Source organism: Hemiscyllium ocellatum, chromosome 16 (genome assembly GCF_020745735.1).
Source record: "Hemiscyllium ocellatum isolate sHemOce1 chromosome 16, sHemOce1.pat.X.cur, whole genome shotgun sequence".
Classification (NCBI taxonomy): domain Eukaryota; kingdom Metazoa; phylum Chordata; class Chondrichthyes; order Orectolobiformes; family Hemiscylliidae; genus Hemiscyllium; species Hemiscyllium ocellatum.
In genome coordinates, this window is record NC_083416.1 from 47,392,583 (window position 1) to 47,414,812 (window position 22,230).

Sequence of the window (22,230 nt, forward strand, 5' to 3'; positions counted from 1 at the left end):
AGAAAACACACTGCATTCCCACTGTACAATTGTGCTGCTAATGGAAGGAACTTCAGCACTCTTAATGATCTGTGGGAGGGGAGACTACAGGACTTCTATTTGCAATTCCAATCTTTATGGTCAACCAAAGATAAAGGAGAGTGTGGAGATAACCATCATTATGGCTACAATGGTACTAATGATTCCTGCATGAACTATAGAGCCCGACAGTGTGGAGGCAGGATTTTCAGTCCATTGAGTCCACACTGACCTTCCGAAGAGCATCCTACCTAGACACACACCCCTAATCTGACCCGGTAACACTGCATTTCCCATGGCTAATCCACTTTACCTACACATCTCTGGACACTATCAGCAATTTAACATTGCCAATCCACCTTACATGCACATCTTTGGACTATGGGAGAAAACCAGAACACCCAGTATAACCCCATGCATACACAGAGAAAGTGCAAACTCCAAATAGATAGTCACCTGAGGGTGGAATCAAACCCAGGCCCCTTGTGCTGTGAGGCAGTAGCGCATGGTTCCAACATCTGTAGAGGCAACCATTCCTTCCATGATATCTGCACAGTGTTGATGCCATGCAGTAGAACCCCACACAAGTCAGTTGTAGTGGTGTTTTAGAGACATCCCAGCAGAAATGAGAACACACTGAAATTGCTGGCGGTCTGGAAACATTTTGCTTTCAATGACTGACTCCCAAATAAAATCACCTGCTATGTGTTTAAGGTATAGAATGGTCTTTGAAATTGCAGCATTCTCCCTCAGAAACATTAGCAAACCTGAGCCAAGTTGACAATTTACCCAATGCATATTCATGAAAAGCAGCATAAGCTAAAACAGTTGTTGATTAATTCCTATTCTTTTTGTTTATATCTCAATTTAGTCAATATAAGTTGTTAAAGAGAACTGAAATGTTCTAGCTAACTCTACAGAACTCAGGTAAGGAGAGGCAGCCCTCATTAAGTACTCAGTGCGATGCTGCACAACTTTGCATGTTCGCATCAGTTTTACATTCAACTGATTGTAAGAAGGACAACCAGGTAGACTTCATGAGTTTCCTGATTGGACCAGACTAATAGCCCCAATCAGGGAGCCCTGGCTGACAGATGTAAACAGAAGCATCAGATATCCTGTTCTCTCTGACAGCTGGCTCTGAGGGAGCCGAATTAGTATCAAGGACTCTCCATGTGTAAATAAAGGGTGACAAGATACCAGTCGGTGTGGAAGCATTTCACACATTAGTTTTATTTGCAAAGCTAAATGATAAATGATATAGGTAGTTCCTTGACATTGCTGTGATTTCACTAAGAGGGTGAAACAGATACAGCAGAGTTACAGTGCGAAAGTTGGAGTAATGCTGAGGAAATTCCTGACCATACATGCCTTTGTGTTTCCATCTGCTTAAGTCTATGAAAAGTGACACTGGAGGAGGATTGAAAGGTACCAAAATTAAAATGCAGAATTTGGGTCATACTTCTCAAAATCATCCTCTGGAGCTTTCTGAGTTTCCTTGCCACCCTTGGAGATAGCCGGCCGTTGGGCAAGAGATGATGGTTTTTTTAGATTGAGACTCAAAAGGAAGCTATAGTAGCCCTGTAATGAATAACACACCACAATATTTCATCTATTAAAGTGACCATCTAAACAATCCATTTTATTACATTAGAAGTCACCCTTCACATTTTTATTTATTTTGAATTGTAAGCCCAGAAGCTCTTACTGCATCGTTGTATTCCACTGGCAAATATAACTTTTTAAAACCTATTTATTCATATGAACGATAATATAACCATTAATATCCAGGGAGAACAATTTTTTTCCTATATATTAGTCGGAATCTGTAAGGAATGGCAAACACTGTTTGCTTCTCCCAGTCCTGCATTTTGATGTTACAAACTGAGCTCTGAATCCTGGGAATACATCCAGGGAAGTTATTTGGGTGGAACTGAGATATAAGAAAGGGATGATCACCTTATTGGGATTGTATTATAGACCCCCTAATAGTCAGAGGGAAATTGAGAAATAAATTTGGAAGGAGATTTCAGCTATCTCTAAGAAAAATAGGGTGGTTATGGTAGAGGATTTTGACTTTCCAAACATAAACTGGGACTGCCATAGGTTTAGATGGAAAGGAATTTGTTAAGTGTGTACAAGAAAATTTTCTGATTCAGTATGTGGTTGTACCTACAAGAGAAGGTGGAAAATTTGACCTACTCTTGGGAAATAAGACAGGGCACGTGACTGAGGTGTCAGTGGGGGACCACTTTGGGGGCCAGTGACCATAGTTTTATTAGTTTTATAATAGTGCTGGAAAAGGATTGATCAGATCTAAATGTTTAAGTTCTAAATTGGAGGAAGGCCAATTTTAATGCTATTATGCAAGATCTTTCAAAAGTTGATTGGGGGCAGATGTTCACAAGTAATGGGGCAGCTAGAAAGCGGGCTGCCTTCAAAAATGAGGGAAAAACATACATGATTTATTGGTCAGAGTATTGAGTATAGGAGTTGGGAGATCTAGTTGCGGCGGCACAGGATATTGGTTAGGCCACTTTTGGGATATTGTGTGCAATTCTGGTCTCATGATGGGAAGGATGTTGCCAGGGTTGGAGGATTTGAGCTAAAGGGAGAGGCTGTATAGGTTGGGGCTGTTTTCCCTGGAGCATCAGAGGCTGAGAGGTGACCTTAGAGATTTATAAAATCATGAGGGGGCATGGATAGGATAAATAGACAAAGTCTTTTCACTGGGGTGGGGGAGTCCAGAACTAGAGGGCATAGGTTTAGGGTGAGAGGGGAAAGATATAAAAAGGACCTAAGGGGCAACTTTTTCACGCAGAGAGTGTTGTGTGTATAGAATGCACTGCTAGAGGAACTGGTGGAGGCTGGTACAATTGCAATATTTAAAAGACATCTGGATGGGTATGTGAAAAAGAAGGGTGTAGAGGGATATGGGCCAAGTAGGAGAAAGTGAAGATTGCAGATGCTGGAGACAAGAATTGAAAAGTGTGGTGCAGGCCAGGCAGCATCCGAGGAGCAGGAGAATCAACATTTCAGGCATAAGCCCTTCTTCAGGAATCTGAAGGAAACATCGATTCTCCTGCTCTTCGGATGCTGCCTGGCCTGCTGTGTTTTTCCAGCACCACACTTTTCAACTCGGATATGGACCAAGTGTTGGCAAATGGAACTAGATTAGGCTAAGATATTTGGTCAGCATGGACGAGTTGGACTGAAGGGTCTGTTTCCGTGCTATTCATCTCTGACTCTGGGACATCCTTTTGCAGCATCTTCATGAATGTGGAGTGTATCTGATTTCAGAATCCTTCTTTACAGTATCTGGGGAAGCCAAGCCAAATGCCTTTTCCCATAATAGAATAGCTGCCATATTTTGCAAAGGGTTGATTCACTATCGCAACAAAAAAAATGTTCAGGAAGTTGAAGTAATTTTCAAGTGTGTAAGTAAATGAATGCAAGTGGATAGGCTGGTAGTTGGGTGCAATGGTAGCCAAGCAGGGTAATAACATGGTAGGGTGCCATAGGAGACCTTTAGGAGAGTCACATGAAGGGTGGCAACAGGTCAAGAAGACTTTGATGTTAGGATAGCATTTCTGGAGAGAGGAGTGGGTTATTGGAGTAATCCATTTTGTGATTATTCATAGAATCCCTACAGTGTGGAAACAGGCCATTCGACTCAAGTCCACAGTGACCTTCCAAGAGATAACCCACCCAGACCCATTCCCCTACATTTATCTCTGACTAATGCACGTAATCTACACATCCCTGAACACTATGGACAATTCAGCATGGTCCATTAAAGTAACCTGCATATTTTTGAACTGTGGGGGGAAACCAGAGCACCCGGAGGAAACCTTGCAGCCATGGGGAGAATGTGTAAACTCCACATGGACAGTCGCCCGAGGCCCAAGGAATTGAACCTGGGTCCCTGGTGCTGTGCAGTAGCCCATTGTTATCAAAGAGTTATGCAGTCTTTTAATTAGTTTAACATTTCCTGGGTAATGGTCCATGTAAGCAAGTAAGATCTCGTCCAAGTGTCCAACTGTAACTCAGAGTCAGAGATATCCATGCAGGACTGGGAACTGCCATTAAAAAGTTTAAAATTCTCAGTCAGCATGCCCAGTCTCCTTAAAGTTCCCAATAAGTATGTTTGGGAGTACATCCAGTCTATGATTGTCTGCAGACCAAAAGATCTGGCACATTCTGATGCTTTTAAGGTTGCAAAGAGATTTTTTAGAAATCACCTAAACATCGACTATACCAAACAAATCCATGACTTCATGATGATGAATTTTTTTGCTATTTTTGCCATAAATCTAATGTAAAATTGATCTAGATAAATCTTTGAGGTGGGAAAATAGGACAGATTCTGTGCTTATCAGCTTTCTGTCACAAAATGTCCTCATCCACCCCCAACCCTGAAATCTCTCATGCCTTCTGGCCCTTCATTGAATTTTTCCACTGTGTTCCAAAGTGCATTTCAACATTTTAGTTCTGTATTTTACACTCAAAGTACTCAGGGTAAATTGGATTGAAAAATCTGACAATAGTGTCTGATTGTTTTTATTATTTCATGGGATTTGACAATGCTGACCAGACTAGCCTTTGACAAAGTGGTGTTTGTGGCAATTCAAGGGACAATGCTTAGATTTTTTTCTTGCCTGGTATTTGTATAGAATGACTGTTACTTGTCACTTATCAGCCCAAATCTAAATGTTGTCCAGGTCTCACTATATGAGAATAAAAGTTGCTTCAATATGACGACTTGAATGGTGCTCAACATTGTGCAGTCATCAGTGATCATGCCTACTTCTGACCATGAATGGAAGGAACATCATTAATGCAACTGAAGACGTTTGAGCTGTAGCCCTAACCTGAGCATCTCCTGCAATAGTGGCCTGGAACTGAGATGATTGGCATCCAATAACCCCAACTATATTCTCTTATTTTCTCTTCTTTCCTGGTCTCCTATCAATAGTTGCTTTGTCCTCAGTCATCAGCATAATTAACATCCTTTTTCTAGCTGCTCCCAGTTCTGAAGAAGGATCACTGGACTTGAAATGTTCCCTTCACAGATGCTGCCAGACCTGCTGCGTTTCTCCAGCAATTTCTGTTTTAGTTTCCTTCAGATCTCTAGCATCTGCAGTTCTTTGCTTTTTTTTAACGTAACCATATTCTTTCGTGCTAATGTGAATCAAATTAATTTAATCCCTGATTTGCACCAACTCCAATTTTTCAAAGGCTTCTTGATGCCACAATTGGTCAAATTCTAACTTGGTGATTCTTACTGCTCTTTGGACCTCAGCTCTTTGTTCACGTTTGTACCAATGCTGTAATGAGGCCAGAAGCCAAATGCCCTGACAGTACAGCTGGAGGATTGCCAGAGTTTCATGAAGAATTTTCACAGTTCAGAACATTTTTTTTACCCTGAATAAGTAGTCACTTTGAATCTCATTAGTGCTGATGTAATAAGCTAACCAGAATGTTTTTAACTCTATCCATCACCTATTACAACAAGAATTGGTGTTCCCTCTTCCACTACTGCAGAGGGAGAAAGGCAGCAACACGTGATAGAGCAAAGGAGTATTTAAGGAAAATGCACCTCAATAAATAGTTCTCACCTCTCATAGAATATGCTTAATAATTTACTGACAACCATGACAGCTCTCAAAACAAACTCATATGTGCAACATAAATAAAAATGCAAATAATACCTCTATTCAGAATAACTGAGCACAATTAATTTCCTACCTTTCTGAACACATCATAAATGTCAAAATCTACTTCTTTTAATGTTTTGTCATCCTTGACTTCAGAATAGGTGTCATTAATGATAGCCAAGAACACATTCTGTAAAGAAACAGATCAATTTTGTAACCCAAAGTGCACTAATCATATATGGTTAGGAGAGAGAATACTTTTACATAAATAACCGTAAAAGATGACTTATAAAGTAAAATTACAAACTGCACTGCAAACACTAGTAATTTCAAGCAAATGGAGATTTGCAGTTAAGTTCCAACTTTTGAGACTCCACAGGCAGCTTCGAACCTTACCATGGCAAGCACAAAAAATTGGAGATCCATCCAGTGCAGTTAGTTTGACTGGCAAAAGATGTTAAAAGGGAAGGAAACAGAGGCTACTCTAAAGGCATTGGTGAACCTCAATTAAAATTAAACATTCAACTACATGATCTCAACTGTTCTAGTTCACGTTTGCATGCAGTTTGCTCATGAAATTAAGACCTCTTGTGGATATTCTGTTGAAGCAAGTTTGCAGCAAATGTTTGAAATCTAATTTTCCAACCAGCATTGTTCTGTTGACACTTTAATTCCACATACTTTATTTTATCTCTAAGTTTTTTTTTGCAAGAAACGACTTTGGCTGTATGACTAAGGTATAGATTTCAAGATCATTCACGCTGAGGTCAAATTTAAGCTAACAGTTTGAAGGCTGGAAGTTCCTCTTGCTGTCCCCATGGTATTTTCACAAATTAAACAACAGGAACAATTAACAAGCTGAAGCATCTTCCAGCTGAAGGTCACCTCAGAGGTTATGTTCATGGCCAGCAAGGTCAGTCAATGTTTATAATATTATACGTTTGCAGTACATACATGTGTTTACAGCATACAATACCTATCTTGCTTTTTCTTAGTGTTTTCACAACATGTTGGCGCTACCATCTAGGCCAGCATTAAAAGCCAGACTCAAAACATCAACTCTATATCTCTCCACAGATACTGCTGGATCTGCTGAGCTTTTCCAACATTTTTTGTGTTTGTTTCAGATTTTCGCAAGGGGTAATGACCTCGCCATTTACCCTATCAAATCCCGAATGAATCTTCTATGTTTAATAAGGTGGTTTCTCATTCTTCTAAACTCCAATGAATACAGGCCCAACCTACTCAACCTCTCCCTATAACACAGCCTCTACATTCCCAGGGTCAGCTAAGTGAACCTTCTTAGAACAGATTCCAAAGCTGTAGAGTCATACAGCGTGGAAACAGACCCTTCAGTCTAACTCATCCATACCAACCATGTTCCCAAATCAAACTAGTCCCGCTTGCTGTGTATGGTCCATGTCCCTCAAAGCCTTTCCTAGTCATGTAAATCTCCAAATGTCTATAAATGTTGTAATTGTATCTGCATCCACCACTTCCTCTGGCAGTTCATTTCACAAAAGAACTACCATCTTGTGTAAAAAAGTTGCCCTATGTCCTTTCTAAATCTTTGTCCTTTTATCTTAAAAATATGCCCTCTAGCTTTGGCCCACCCTGGGGAAAAGATCCTTCACTTTATCTATGTCTACATGACTTTATAAACCTCAATAAAGGTCACCCTTCAACATTCCTACTCTCCAGTGAAAAAGTCGCAGCCTATCTTTATAACTCAAACCCTCCATTCCCAGCAACATTCTGAGCCTTTCTCCAAGTTAGTAACATCCTTCTTATAGCAGGGCAACCAGAACTACACAGTACTTCAGAAGAGGCATCCCCAACATCATGTTCGGTTGATGTCATTTATATGGATTTTAAGCAAAGCTTTTGACAAGATCCCAAATGGGAGACAGATTGAGAAGTTTAAAGCACATGGAATTCAGGGTAACTTGGCAAGATTGATCAGAAACTGGTTTACTAATCAGACACAAGAAATATTGGCAGAATGTTGTGAGTGATTGGAGGCCAGTGTCCAGCCGTGTATCACAAGAATCAAAAATCTGGAACCCTGATTGTTTGCTATATACAAAAATGATATAGATGAAAGTGTGGAGGGAATGTTAAGCAAATTGGCAGATTTATTTGATTTTAAAAATTTGATTACTTTTATTTTACTTTAACTAATAATTTATTTAAATTATTAAAATAATTGAAATAAATTAAATTTAATCAAGATCATTCACGCTGAGGTGCAAATTTAAGCTAACAGTTTGAAGGCTGGAAATAATTTAGTCATTAATTAAATTTAGATTAAAATAAATTATTGAAATTTGATTACTAAGATTGGTAGAGTGTTAGGGAGAATGATGGTTGTAGGTTACAGGAAGATAGAGAAGGGTGGGTCAGATGGGCAGACCACTGGTAGTTGATATTTAACCCTGATAAGTGTGAGGTGATGCACTTTGGAAGAAGGAACAAAATGAGGGAATATTGAATAAATGGCAGGAAGTTGGGTCATAGAGTCACAGAGATGTACAGCATGGAAACAGACCCTTTTGTCCAACTCGTCCAACCAGTTATCCGAACCTAATCTATGCCCATTTGCCAGCACTGGGCATATATCCCTCCAAACCATTCCTATTCATATACCCATGATGCCTTTTAAATGCTGTAAAGGTACTAGCCAGCACAACTTCTTTTGGCAGTTCATTCCATACACACACCAGTCTCTGCCCCTTAGGTCCCTTTTATATCTTTCACGTCATCCTGAGCCTATACCCTCTAGTTCTCGACTGCCCAACCTCAGGGAAAAGACTTGCATGTTTATCCTTTCCATGCCCCTCATTATTTTATAAACCTCTAAGGTCACCCCTCAGCCTCTGACGCTCCAAGGAAAACAACCCAACTTATTCAGCCTCGCCCTATAGCTCAAATTCTCCAACCCTGGCAACATCCTTGTAAATCTTTTCTGAACCCTTGCAAGTATCACAACATCCTTCCAATAGGAAGGAGACCAGAATTACATGCAATATTCCAAAAGTGGCCTAATCAATGCTCTATAGAGCTGCAACATGACCTCCCAACTTATGTACTGAATGCTCTAGCCAATAAAGGAAAGCATACCATACAGCTTCTTCACTATCCTATCTAAATGCGACTCAACTTTCAAGGAGCTATGAACCTGTACTCCAAGGTCTTTGTTCAGCAACACTCCCTAGGACCACACCATTAAGTGCATAAATCCTGCTCTGATTTGCTTTTCCAAAAAGCAGCATTTCACATTTATCTAAATTAAACTCCATGTGCCACTCCTCAGTCCATTGGCCCATCTGATCAAGATCCTGTTGTAAGCTGAGGTAACCTTCTTTACTGTTCTTCAATTTTAGTGTTATCTGAAAATGTGCTAACTATACCTCCTATGTTCACATCCAAATCATTTATGTAAATGAAAATTAGTCAACCCTGTACCGATTCTTGTGGCACACCACTGGTCACATGCTCCAGTCTGAAGGGAACCCTTCACCACCGCCCTCTGACATCTACCTTTGAGCCAATTCTGTATAAAAATGGCTAGTTCTCCATGTATTCCATGAAATCTAACCTTGTTATCCAGTTTCCCATGAGGAACTTTGTCAAATGGCTTATTGAAGTCCACACAGATCACGTCCACTGTTCTGTCCTCATCAATCTTCTTTGTTACTTCTTCAAAAAACTCAATCAAGTTTGTGAGACATGATTTCCCACATACAAAACCATTTTGACTATCCCTAATCAGTCCTTGCCTTTCCAAATACATGTACATCCTGTCTCTCAGGATTCCCTTCAACAACTTGCCTACCACCGACATCAGGCTCACTGGTCTATAGTTCCCTGGCTTGTCCTTACCACCTTTCTTAAATAGTGGCACCATGTTAGCCAATCTCCGATCTTCTGGCACTTGACCTGTGACTATCGATGATACAAATATCTCAGCAAAAGGCCCAGCAATCACTTCCCTAGCTTCCCATAGAATTCTAAGGTACACCTTATCAGATCCTGATGAGTTATCCACTTTTATGCATTTCAAGACATCCAGCATCTCCTCCTCTCTAATATGGATATTTTTCAAGATGTCACCATCTATTTCCCTACATTCTATATCTTCCATGTTCTTCTCCACAGTAAACACTGATGCAAAATATTCATTTAGCATCTCCCCAGTCTCCTGCAGTTTCACACATAGGTTGCCTTGCTGACCTTTGAGGAGGCCTATTCTCTCCCTAGTTACCCTTTTGTCCTTAATATATTTATAAAACCCTTTGGCTTTCCTTAACTCTATTTGCCAAAGCTATCTTATGTCCCCTTTTTGCCCTCCTGATTTCCCTCTTAAGTATACTCCTACTGTCTTTATACTCTAAGCATTCACTCGGTCTATCCTGTCTATACCTGACACGTGCTTCTTTCTTTTTCTTAACCAAACCCTTAATTTGTCTAGGATTTCTAGCATTCTCTACACCTACCAGCCGTTCCTTTTACCCTGACAGGAATAGATTGTCTCTGGTCTCTTGTTATCTCATTTTTGAAGGTTTCCCATTTTCTAGCTGTCCCGTTACCTGCGATCTTCTGCCCCCAATCAGCCTTCGAAAGTTCTTGCCTAATACTGTCAAAATTAGCCTTCCTCCAATTTTTATTTTTAGATTACTTACAGTGTGGAAACAGGCCCTTTGGCCCAACAAGTCCACACTGACCCTCTGAAGACCAACCCACCCAGACCCATTCTCCTACATTTACCCCTTCACCTAATACTACGGGCAATTTAGCATGGCCAATTCACCTAACCTGCATATTTTTTTTGGACTGTGGGAGGAAATCGGAGCACCTGAAGGAAACCCACGGAGAGAACATGCAAACTCCACACAGACAATTGCCTGAGGCGGGAATTGAACCCACGTCGCTGGCGCTGTGAGGCAGCAGTGCTAACCACTGTGCCATCGTGCCGCCCACTTCAGCTTTTCGATCCAGTCTATCCTTTTCCACCACTATTTTAAAACTAATAGAATTATGATCACTGGCCCCAAATTGCTCCCCCACTGACACCTCAGTCACTTGCCCTGCCTTATTTCCCAAGAGTAGGTCAAGTTTTGCACCTTCTCTCGTAGGTACATCCACATACTGAATCAGAAAATTTTCTTGTGCACACTTAAATTCCTCTCCATCTAAACCCTTGACACTATGACAGTCCTAGTTTATGTTTGGAAAGTTAAAATCCCCTACCATAACCACCCTATTATTCTTACAGATAAATGAAATCTCCTTCCAAATTTGTTTCTCTATTTTCTGCTGACTATTAGCGGGTCTAATATACAATCCCAAAAATGTGATCATCCGTTTCTTATTTCTCCATTCCACCCAAATAACCTCTCTGAATTTATTTCCAGGAATATCCTTCCTAAGTACAGCTGTAATGCTATCCCTTATCAAAAAGGTCACTCCCCCTCCTCTCTTGCCCCCTCCCCCCTATCCTTCCTATCACATTTGTATCCTGGAACATCAAGCTGCCTGTCCTGTCCATCCTTGAGCTACATTTGTGTTATTGCTATGACACCCCAGTCCCATGTTCCTAACCATACCTCGAGTTCATCTGCCTTCCCTGTTAGGCATCTTGCATTGACGTAAATGCAGTTTAATCTATCAGTCCTTGTCTCCTGCTTTGTTCCTTCCTGCCCTGACTGCTTGATTCACTCCCTTTCCCAACTGTACCAGTCTCAAATTGATCTCCTTCCTCACTATTTCCCTGGGTCATACACCCCTTCACCTTATGAGTTTGAATCCTCCTGAGCAGCTCAATCAAATCTTCCTGCCAGTATTAGTCCCCTTCCAATTCAGGTGCAATCCATCCTTCTTGTACAGGTCACATCTACCCCAGAAGACACTGTGGGCAGCACGGTGGTAGTGGGCAGCACGGTGGCATAGTGGTTAGCACTGCTGCCTCACAGCGCCAGAGACCCGGGTTCACTTCCCGCCTCAGGTGACAGACTGTGTGGAGTTTGCATGTTCTCCCCATGTCTGCGTGGGTTTCCTCCGGGTGCTCCGGTTTCCTCCCACAGTCCAAAGATGTGCAGGCCAGGTGAATTGGCCATGCTAAATTGTCCGTAGTGTTAGGTAAGGGGTAAATGTAGGGGTATGGGTGGGTTGTGCTTTGGCGGGTCGGTGTGGACTTGTTGGGCTGAAGGGCCTGTTTCCACCCTGTAAGTAATCTAATCTAAAGAGATTCCAATGATCCAAAAATGTGAACCCTTCTCCCCTGCACCAGCTCCCCAGCCATGTATTAATCTGCTCTGTCCTCCTATTCCTACCCTACTAGCTCATAGCACCAGGAGGAATCCAGATATTAATAGTCTTGAGGACCTCCTTTTTAAATTCTTGCCACCTTTCCATATTCTACCTTCAGAATTTCATCCATTTCCCTACCTATGTCATTGGTTCCAAAGCGTACAATGAGCTCCTGCTGGTCCCTCTCCCCTTTAAGAACATTCTGCACCCTCTCGGAGACATCCTTGATCCTGGGAGGCAACACACCATTCCGATTTTTCGCTGCTGGCCGCAGAAACATGCCTCAAACTACAGAGTGTCCTATCAGAATTGATCTTTTGGAACCCGACATACCCCTCATTACATTAGAGCCAGTCTCAATACCAGAAATTTGGCTGTTTGTGCTACATTCCCTTGAGAGTCCTTCACCCCCCTTCATTTTCCAAAACAGCATACTTATTTGGAATGAGGATAGCGCAGGAGTCTTCTGTGTCTATCTACCTCCCTCTCCTACCTTTTCTGGAGTTAATCCATATACCTGACTGTATCTGCAGCTTTCCCCCCTTCCTATAACTGCCATCCATCATACCCCCTAGCTTTTGTAAATTCCTTATTGCTTTTAACTGTCACTCAAACCAATCCATTTGATCTGATAGGATTCGCAACCAAACATACTTACTGCAGACATAATCATTAGTAACATGGAAACTCTCCCTAAACATCCACATCCGACAGAAAGAACATTTCACTCTATTAAAGGCCATCTTTGCTCCATCACAATCTACAGACGCAGATAATAGTATTGTCTTTTTGCTCTAAAAAGTGCTCCAGGCTAACTTACTACGTATGGTTTATATTTTTAAAACTTAATCAAGTGACAGATTTCAATAAAACATATAACCAGCAAAGAACCCTCTCTACTCACTACTGCAGACTTAGAGGAAGGCTACACATTAAAAACTATGCACTTGTGTGTTCCTGTGCTGGAAGATCTCCCACACAAGTTCCTCTAAGGTCAGCGTGAATCTCGCTGTTGGTTAATTTTTCTTAGACGCACTCCGTTGTCAAGGGAGACATAAATTCAAACAGCAAAGGCAGTAACTATGCAGATTCACTGTTGTGTCAGTTAACAATGTAGGTTTCTTTCTCTCTCCCTCACTGACCATGTGCTCGTTGCTTTTGTCTGTGTTTATTCCTTTTAAAAGTGTCATTGTTTTGACTTTCTCCCCCCCCCCCCCAAAGTTCCAAAACAATGCAACAGCATATAAAACAGTAATTGCTGCTCCTGGAATTTGAGGAAATCATCTCCGACACCTAAAATACCTCAAAAAAAAAGAACAGCTCTTACAGTCTCAATGTTTTTTCCCAACCTCCATCTTGGATTACCCAGAACCCTTCAGAGGAACAGAGGATCTTGATGTAATTATTCTGATCCCTGAAGTCAGCAGAGCATTTGAATAGGATAGTTAAGGCGGCATGTGGGACACTTGCTTTCTTCAATCATGGCATAAAATATTCAAGTAGAGTCAGCATGGAACATGTGGCAAGTGGAGCATGAGTTGCAGAATATTCTGATGGAAGTAGACACCCTTGCCAGTCTGACTGATCGTGGGGAACACCACTTGACTGAAGGCAATTGCATAGCCTCACTGAGGACATATCCTGAACAGAGGAGATTCTAGATCAGCCCACAGCAAAACCCCAAAACAAAAACAAGCCTCAGTCAAATGGTTATCATTTTCTTTAGGACCTGGGCCAGCAAGCCTTTGTAGTTGCTGCCAGTATGTGGACTCAACACAGCAAAAGAGTCCCACTTGACCTAAATCGAGTAACTCATAGGCCAGTATCCAGGAGAGTGCACACCCTACACCTGCTCTAGAACAGTTAAATTGCTTAGCAGTAGCCAAATTTGAACCAGTCAGAATAAATGTCTGGTTAAATGAGCACCCAGTTCTAATGGAGGTCAATACCAGCATGGCTGTTTCATGGTGGCAGAACTAAAGTTTAACAAAAATTACTCTGGACTCCAACCCTTAAGGTTGGTGCAAGACCTCTGCGAGACTGAGAACTTATACCAGGGAATCTTTAAAGATAAAGGGTAAAACTTTGGTTCCGGTCTCTAATGAGAAACAACTGGTTCAGTTACCACTGATTGGGCTCAAACCTGATGGGGCAAAATTAGTTGAGAAAGATTCACCTCGTTTGGCTCAACATTTTTCAATTAGAAAATGTCTTCCTGAGTGAAGTCCTAATTAATTACCCACACATTTTTCAGGAAGGTCTAGGAACTATCAAAGGAGCTAAGGGCACCTGGCATGTTGACCAGGAAGCAATTCCACACCTCTGCAAGGCCCACCCAGTACCATTTGCCTTCTGGGCAAAGGTACAGACAGAAATCAGGAGGTTGGAAAGCCAAGGGATCAAACTCGTCCAGTTTGGGAATGGGCAGCACCCGTCACACTGACTGTAAAGCCTGACAGGTCAGTTTGCCTTTGTGGAGATATTTTAAAAAAAAACAGTAAACGGTTTCTTGTAGTTGCAATGCTGGCAGGGGTGGGGGGGGGGGGGCGCGGTTGTCCTTCACAAAGCTGGACATGAGCCATGTGTATATGCAACTGCAGTTAGATGAGGATTCCCAGAAGCATGTTACAATCAATACCCATAAGGGTTTGTACCAAAACACAAGTCTGTTATTTGGAGTAGTATTGGCCCATGCAATTTTTCAATGGGCAATGGAGGACATTTTACAAAGTCTGCCAAATGTTACCACTAATCTAGATGATGCACTAATAACAGGGAAGTCTATTAAGGAACACTTTGAGAACCTGAACATCGTCCTTAGGTGTTTCTCCCTTAGGATGGAAAAATATATGTTCCATGCACATCAAATGACCTACTTGGGCTACAGCATTGACAAGACCAGGTTACACCCATTGAAACATAAAGTGAAGGCAATCAAAGGTGCCCCAACTCCCAGGTCAGTATTGGAGCTTAGGTCTTTCCTTGGGCTGGTGAACTATTATAGAAAGTTCAAACATAACTTGGCCTTCATCTTGGCACCTTTGTATCAACTCTTAAAAAAATGCTTAGCCTTGGAAATGGTTGTGTAGCCAAGCCATAGCCTTCAGAGAAGTGAAAAAAGAGCTATCCCATCTAAGGTTTTAGCACAACATGATCCCAAGTGAGGTCTGGTATTGAAAGGTGATGCCTCCTGCTATGACATTGAAGTAGTAATAGCTCTTGGTTGGCCCAATGGAGGGGAACACCCAATAGCCTTTGTATCCAGGACTTTGACTAATGCAGAACGTAAATATGCCCAGATAGAAGATGGTCGTATTTGGAGTCAGAAAGTTCCACCAATATCTTTCTAGATTTTAATTTGTAATAATAATGGACCACAAATCCTGTTAGGTCTACGTAAAGAGGACAGGGCTGTACCACCCACAGCTTCAGGTCAAATTCAGTGGTGGGCTCTAATGCTAAGTACATATAATTATATATTGGAACACAATCTGGGAGGAGAAGTGAGGACTGGGTTAAGCCTGAAATGTTGATTCTCTTGCTCCTCAGGTGCTTCCTGACCTGCTGTGCCTTTTCCAGTGCTGTGCTTTATCAACTCTCACAGTCTGGGAGGCCAAGTAGTGAATGTGGATGTATTGAGCTGCCTCCCTCTGGCAGATACACCACTGGTGGTACCCACAACTGGAACAGTCCGTAATGGTTTTCAATTTTCTGGACACACTTAGTCTTTGACTAGGACTGTTGTCAAGTCTGGCAAGCTGTCTGGCGGTGTGTCTGCCCTAACCGGCACAGGATGCCAAGGCAAGGCTGGGATGCTTTGAGCATGCAAGTAGGTGGCTAAGCGATTGCAGTCTAAGATAACAAGTGAGCAGCTAAGAGATACAGCCTGGTCCAATTGGGAGCTGGGTCCCTGGCTGTGCAGAGTGTCCCGCTGAAGCCTTTGAATGCTTGTTGCCGGTGAGCCCTGCAATGTGATTCTGTATTGGTGGGGTACCATGATGGTTGAAGGGACAGGCTGTTGTCCGTGGACCGGGGTGCATGCACTGGTGTCCTGAAATGCTGTTTGGTCCTAAGCAAGATGGAGGCCCTTTGGAGCAAGCAGAGAGCTGGAGTCACCAGGTGCCCACTCTGGTTTCCATATCAAATTTTCTTGATATCTAGTTTGTTCGATAAGATAGGAAGATGAATATTAATAAGGTGAGTTAGGCCATTAACAGGGCATTTAACAGGCAACAATCTCCTCTTAACTGCAACCTCTTGCCTAGCCAGAAATTCACCTTGTCTCTTGTCAAAAGCATAAAAGCTGCAGCATGTATCTCCTGTCAGGCTTCTCATCTGATTCTGATATAAATCTTGCCCACATTACTCAAACCCCAATATAATTCCACATGCAGCCCTGAGGAAGGGAATACACAGAAATACATTAATGTTTTAACATAGAAAAAGGCCAAAAAAACCATTGATTTCATTGGCCCATTTTTCCTGTGTCAGTAGTTTGGTACAGTGACCAAATCATTCTACTCCTCTACTCATTCCCTATCACTGTTATTATTTCTTCAATATTTATCAAATTCTATATGCAATGTTATCATCAAATTTGCTCCTACCATCACTTCAGGCCGTGCATTACTGAACACAACTTGTCCTTGGAAAAAAAATGTTTCTTTCTCCTTATTTACACCATCAAAAACACCAGTGATTAGGAACATTATCAAATCTCTTCTTAACCTTTATGCAGCAACAGGAACAACCCCAGTCTCTCCATATAACAGAGTTCCCTCATGAACCATTCTAGGGTAACTAAGTTTCGCAAGACCTTGGCATCATTCCTAAACTGTGGTGTATGGAAATAGTACAGCTGAGGACTACCCAATGTATTATAAAGAATTGGCATAACTTCCTTACTTTTCTATTCTATTCCTCTATTAACAAATCCTAAAATCCCATGTGCACTTTAATTGCCTCCTTCAAAGACTTGAGTATGCACACCTCCAATTCTCTCTGTTCCAACATTCTCCTTAAAATCCAACCATTTTGTTCATACTGTTCATTCTAGTATCTCACACTTCTCGGCACAAAGACAATGGTCCTTCTCTTCATGTTAAATCTCTTGTGCCAATGGTTTGGACCACTCAATTTATAGAAACATTCTGTCTCTATTCATTCTGTTCCATCCTTTTAATCACTTAAAAATCCATTTTTAAGTGCATTGAATCATCAAAGAATGAACAATTCTTCAAATCTTTCTGCATATTTGAATTTCCTCTCACCAGACCGAAATGTTGGGAGCCTGTTGTTACTGTTTTAGAGGACAATAAAGAGCTGGATATAGTCTGGTTGGAAATGATATACACGCAGAGAAATTGATGGAGAACTCTGAAAAAAATAATCTATTCCTAGTCATTCCAGTTCTGAAGAAAGGTCACGGGACCCAAAATATTAACTCTAATTTCTCTCCACCGATGTTTCCAGACTCGCTAAGATTTTCCAGCAATTTCTATTTTTGTGTCTATTCCTGGTTATGTCCTTTACAAATCTGACATATGCGGATAGCATACCCTCCTGAATATTTTGTAATCAAGCTGTTCAGAAGAGCTATTACAGACCTCTGCAACAAGTCGTCTTTGAATCTGTCTCCTGGTTCAGAGTCAAAAGTCACATGTCACCAGGTTATAGTCCAACAGGTTTATTTGAAAACACAAACTTTCCAAGCTCTGAAAGCTTGTGATTTCAAATAAACCTGTTGGGCTATACCTTACTGTCATGTGGTTTCTGACTTTGTCCAGCACCAGCATCATTGCATCCTGGTCCAGAGGTTGAGACACTGCCACTGCATCACAAGAGCCATAACCAGTACATCACTGAATTAGATAGATTTTTACACTGATCAATCACGGTTACATCGTCACTATTAGCAGCTAGCTTTTAATTCCAGGGTTTTATTTACAGCATGTACTTCAAAAGAAAATATAATTATTGACTTCAGCTGAAAATGTGCTGCCCACTTTCATGTGTGTGTGGAAGATTCCAGTGTGATTCTGGTGTTTGGACTCTAATAACTTGAAAGATTAGACTACAGCAAGTAAGTCACTCGAAGTGAAAGAATTATTTGGCCTCATAGATAGTACACACTTATACAACCCATAATTATGTTTCAGTGACATATATTTTGAAGCTGATAGAAACTGACAACGCTGAAAAGTATCTTGCTGTTTCTGAATGTGAAACCATTGCAGCAATTGACAGTATTCAATGTAAATTTAACAGATAACTCTCATCTCACATTACATAAGAATTTAGAAGTGGGGCAATAGCATTTATCATATGTCACTCACCAACAGTACAAAGAATAAACAGAATACGAATGTGATGAAGTAAACAGGTCCAAGGATTTGGTTTGCATTTTCAATTTCATGGAAATTAAAGTCTCCGAGAATAATCCTAAACTGTGTAAAACTGAAAATAAAAAAGTTTGGTAAATTATTTGTTAAAAATGTCTCTGGTTAAACACAATTTAATGGTAAATGATAAAAATGTTAAATTAACTAATTCTGTAACACTGCATGTTGGATGGGAAAACTCCATATTCCCTTTGGTAATGCAGAAGTCCCTTGAAATACTGTTGCTGACTATTGCCTCTTAGATGAGTTGCAAACTGTGGGTGTCTGTCGATGATTCAGCGCACCACACGATTGCTTAGAAGTCTGACATTTCCAGGAAAAGTCAAGGATCAAGTCTTCAACATCAGCAACTTGTAAAGTTGTGTTGGCTGACCAGGTACAGGCATAGTTCTACACGCATACCTCCCATCCTCCTCAAACAACACATTAACCCTTCAATCAACACAACCCTTAAACAACACACATCCCTCAGACAACACTCATCCTTCAAAAAACATAAGCCCCTCAAACACACACCCCTCAGACAACACAGGCACACCTTGAGCAGAATGAATAAAAGTTCCAAAAAATTTCAATAACTTTCTTTGTCTGACAGGATCATAACAACACAAAATTAAGGAAATACATAATGAGGGTTCAAAAATGAGGCTACAATTTTCCTTTGCAGTATCTGCTATATGCTGTGTAAGGACCTGCGGCCAATACATGATCATGTGATGAAATGAACTATTGGTAACATAAAACTAAAAGCAGTAATTTGCTTTGGACATCACCTGCAGAAATTAAGGGTATGAATTTCCCGTGCCTAGCCCCACTGGAGATGGACTCCCAATGTTGTTTTTAGCGGGAGACACAGTGAAGCTGGCTGCCTCTTTGTTCATGCTGTCATCTCCAGCATGGAACATAAGACAGGGGAGGGTTTCCTGATGCCACAGAGATCAAATAACTAATGTGATGTCAGGATACAAAATTTAGCTCATGATACATCGAGGCAATGAGTCATCCATTTCTCTGCAAACAAGCATGAAACTGCCTCACTGCAAATAAGTGTGAAGCTGCATCACAGTGAACAAGTGTGAAGTTAAGTGTGAAGCTGTATCACTACAGATGAGCATTAAGCTGCATCACTCTGTGGACAAGTGTGAAGTTGATCACTGTAAAATAAGCATGAACCTTCAAGATAACCAATGCTTTGAGCTTTCCTTAGAAGTGATTCTTAAAAACTGCTTCTGAAATTAGTCCTGAATCTTTTAGTATGTTCCTAAACTTGCCAAAGAATGTTGGGGCTAATGAGGATGCAGAGCGAGTTGCGCAATGCACACAAACGTTGCAACAGTTGGAGGGCACTAATGCTAAATCTGCACCACCAAAGGGAGAGTGAGCAGATGCAGCTGAAGGGAAAGCTCTGCACTGACCCCACCCCTGCTGATTTGGAATCAGACTCCTTCACGCTCCTTGATAGTGACAAGAGGCTATCTGGCAGGCTAGATACTGCACCCAGCACTTGGTACGCTGGCCCATTGTGACCCCTCTCTCTCAAACTGGCAAAAAAAACATTCTTTAATGCTGCCTGACTGCAGCTCACTCATGCCTACAGAATTCACCATGTACTGATCCTGATCTAGCCTCCTGCAATGAGCTGCTGGAACCTTCAAGAATCACACTTCATAATTTAATGAGGCATTTTGCACAATCTGGGCTCAACATCAAATTCATAAATTTCAGTCTGCAATTAAATACCCAAATTTTCCTTTCGTCTTGCAGGTTATGGCATTAATTTATTTTTCCCTTGTTTTTGCTTTGGGATACCAGCTGCTCCTCTTTTGTAGTACTCCCTTTGGCCTCACACCTTAAAAGTTTTTAACCATTTCATCTCTCCTGCCTTCTCCCTATCACAGAGCTTCCCTTCTCCATATTCTTCCTAATTCCCCCCTTTCACTTTCTTAAAAGATGTAATGGGTGGAATTTTCCCAGTCCTTGAACAATGTGGCACATTGGCAAGGCATTTGGGAAAATAGGGTGAGATCGGGAGAAATAAAATTTGTGATATCGAGATAAAAAGTCCCCGTGTCCAACCAAGTTAAAAAGAATGAGACGAGTAAGCAGCGAGAAGCCCATATACAGACATTAGCACTGCATGATTAACTCATCTTGCCTCATTAATTTGCAGTTTCCCATTCTCCTACCCACCAGGTAGAAAGTAGAAGGTCATAATTATTGACCTGAAAGTCAGAGCAGTTACCTGTGGACTTTCAGCTTGCTGCTCCTGCTTTCCTGGAGCAGTCACTAACATCTCCCAGTGTGCTGCATGGGCAGTGACTGTCCACAGAGATTAACACTTACCAGCCTTACACACCCTCATGGCATATCTCTGATCCACTCACAATACATGCTTCATTTGGAGCACATCAACACTTTCCATTATAATGTTATTGCCAGGTCACTTTATACACAGGGATAGGAACCCACCACATGGAATGGATCAGAGTGCACCTTAGGACTCCTCTTGTGCTCCATTTTCCCTCACTCACCTTATGCCTACTTGGGTAGTCACTGCATCTCATCCTTGCTTTTTTGCACTTAGCATTAAAGAATCACAGAACTCCTGTCATCCTTTGCGGTTTAGCACAGACACAAGTCTGTAGAGCGGAGCAGGTGGAGTGCGTTGTTTTGTATGTGCATGCAGGCTGTACTTGTGATGGAGGTGAGGCCCTTCAAGGGCATTAATCAGGTACTTTCACAGTCCAGGTTGAAGTCATCTGTAATCATAGTTCCCTGCATGTGAACTGCATCTAGTCCAGCTGAGTAGGATATAAATCCTGATGACACAATTTTTACCATGTCATCGGTTACTGCATCTTCATGAAGCAGAATTAAACACAGACAAACTTAAGAGAGTTGCCCAGTGGACGACAATATATGAAAGAAAACAATCCCAAGACCTCAAAAGTTGCACAGGGCATGGAACTAATTTCCTTCCATCTTTCACTGTATTTACCAACGTACTCTTATATGCCATACGGCCTTGGGTGAAGTGGGGGTAGGTTTGGGGGAGATGAGATCTCAGTAATTCTACAGCAATGACAATCTCCTATTGTTTTTGCATGGCATAAATAACGTGTGCTCCATTCATCTGAGTAAGATCCCACAGTCGAAGGTCCATGTATTGGGATTTCATGGCTCTGCTTGTTGGAGTCCTCCAGTCCCATTGGATTGAAGTAACCTCTAGCAGATACCAAATAGTCTCCATACTAAGAGGTTGCACTGAAGGTCCCCTCAACAGGTGGAGGAAATACATGAGGCTCAGCATTATCATCCTTTATGTTATTTCCTCCAGTTGAGAGAGGTGCAGTGTCGCTGCAGAATGAGATTGTCCCAGACATTGTCTCTGAAGAATGCCAGATGCTGGAGTGGCACCTGGAGGGGTAGGTGCCCATCCTGTTCTCGTGGTCATTAAGGTAACAGCTGTCCAAAGCATTTATCCAATTTACTGCTCCCACTGAAGACCTGTGTGGGATATCACAGACCTCATTCACAAACATTTCCAAAGTTCTATGTACCAGATCCCACCGCTTCATTTCATTTCTCCATGATAATGTCAGGGCACCAATGTGGACAGTAGGTTTTGGCAAAATTATTGTCTTACCCCAGGTGTAGGGCACTATAGACTGTACAACATTATATTGTCAAAGCCATATGATAACACAGCTGATTTCATCAACGTTAAAAATCACACAACACCAGGTTATAGTCCAACAGATTTAATTGGAAGCACACTAGCTTTCAGAGCGACGCTCCTTCATCAGGTGATGAAGGAGCGCCGCTCCGAAAGCTAGTGCTTCCAA

At 41.5% G+C, this 22,230-nt stretch overlaps 1 protein-coding gene across 1 annotated transcript in view; it reads right to left on the minus strand.

The window, feature by feature from the left end:
• Window positions 1-1,455: 1,455 nt before the first annotated feature.
• Window positions 1,456-22,230, minus strand: part of LOC132823073 (polycystin-2-like protein 1) — a 59,820-nt gene continuing 39,045 nt past the window's right edge. The window contains exons 9-11 of the mRNA XM_060836614.1: window positions 18,320-18,440; window positions 5,767-5,865; window positions 1,456-1,599 (exon numbers count right to left, since the gene is read on the minus strand). Of these exons, the coding sequence (XP_060692597.1) occupies window positions 1,456-1,599; window positions 5,767-5,865; window positions 18,320-18,440 (364 nt within the window). The remainder of the gene's footprint in view (window positions 1,600-5,766; window positions 5,866-18,319; window positions 18,441-22,230) is intronic.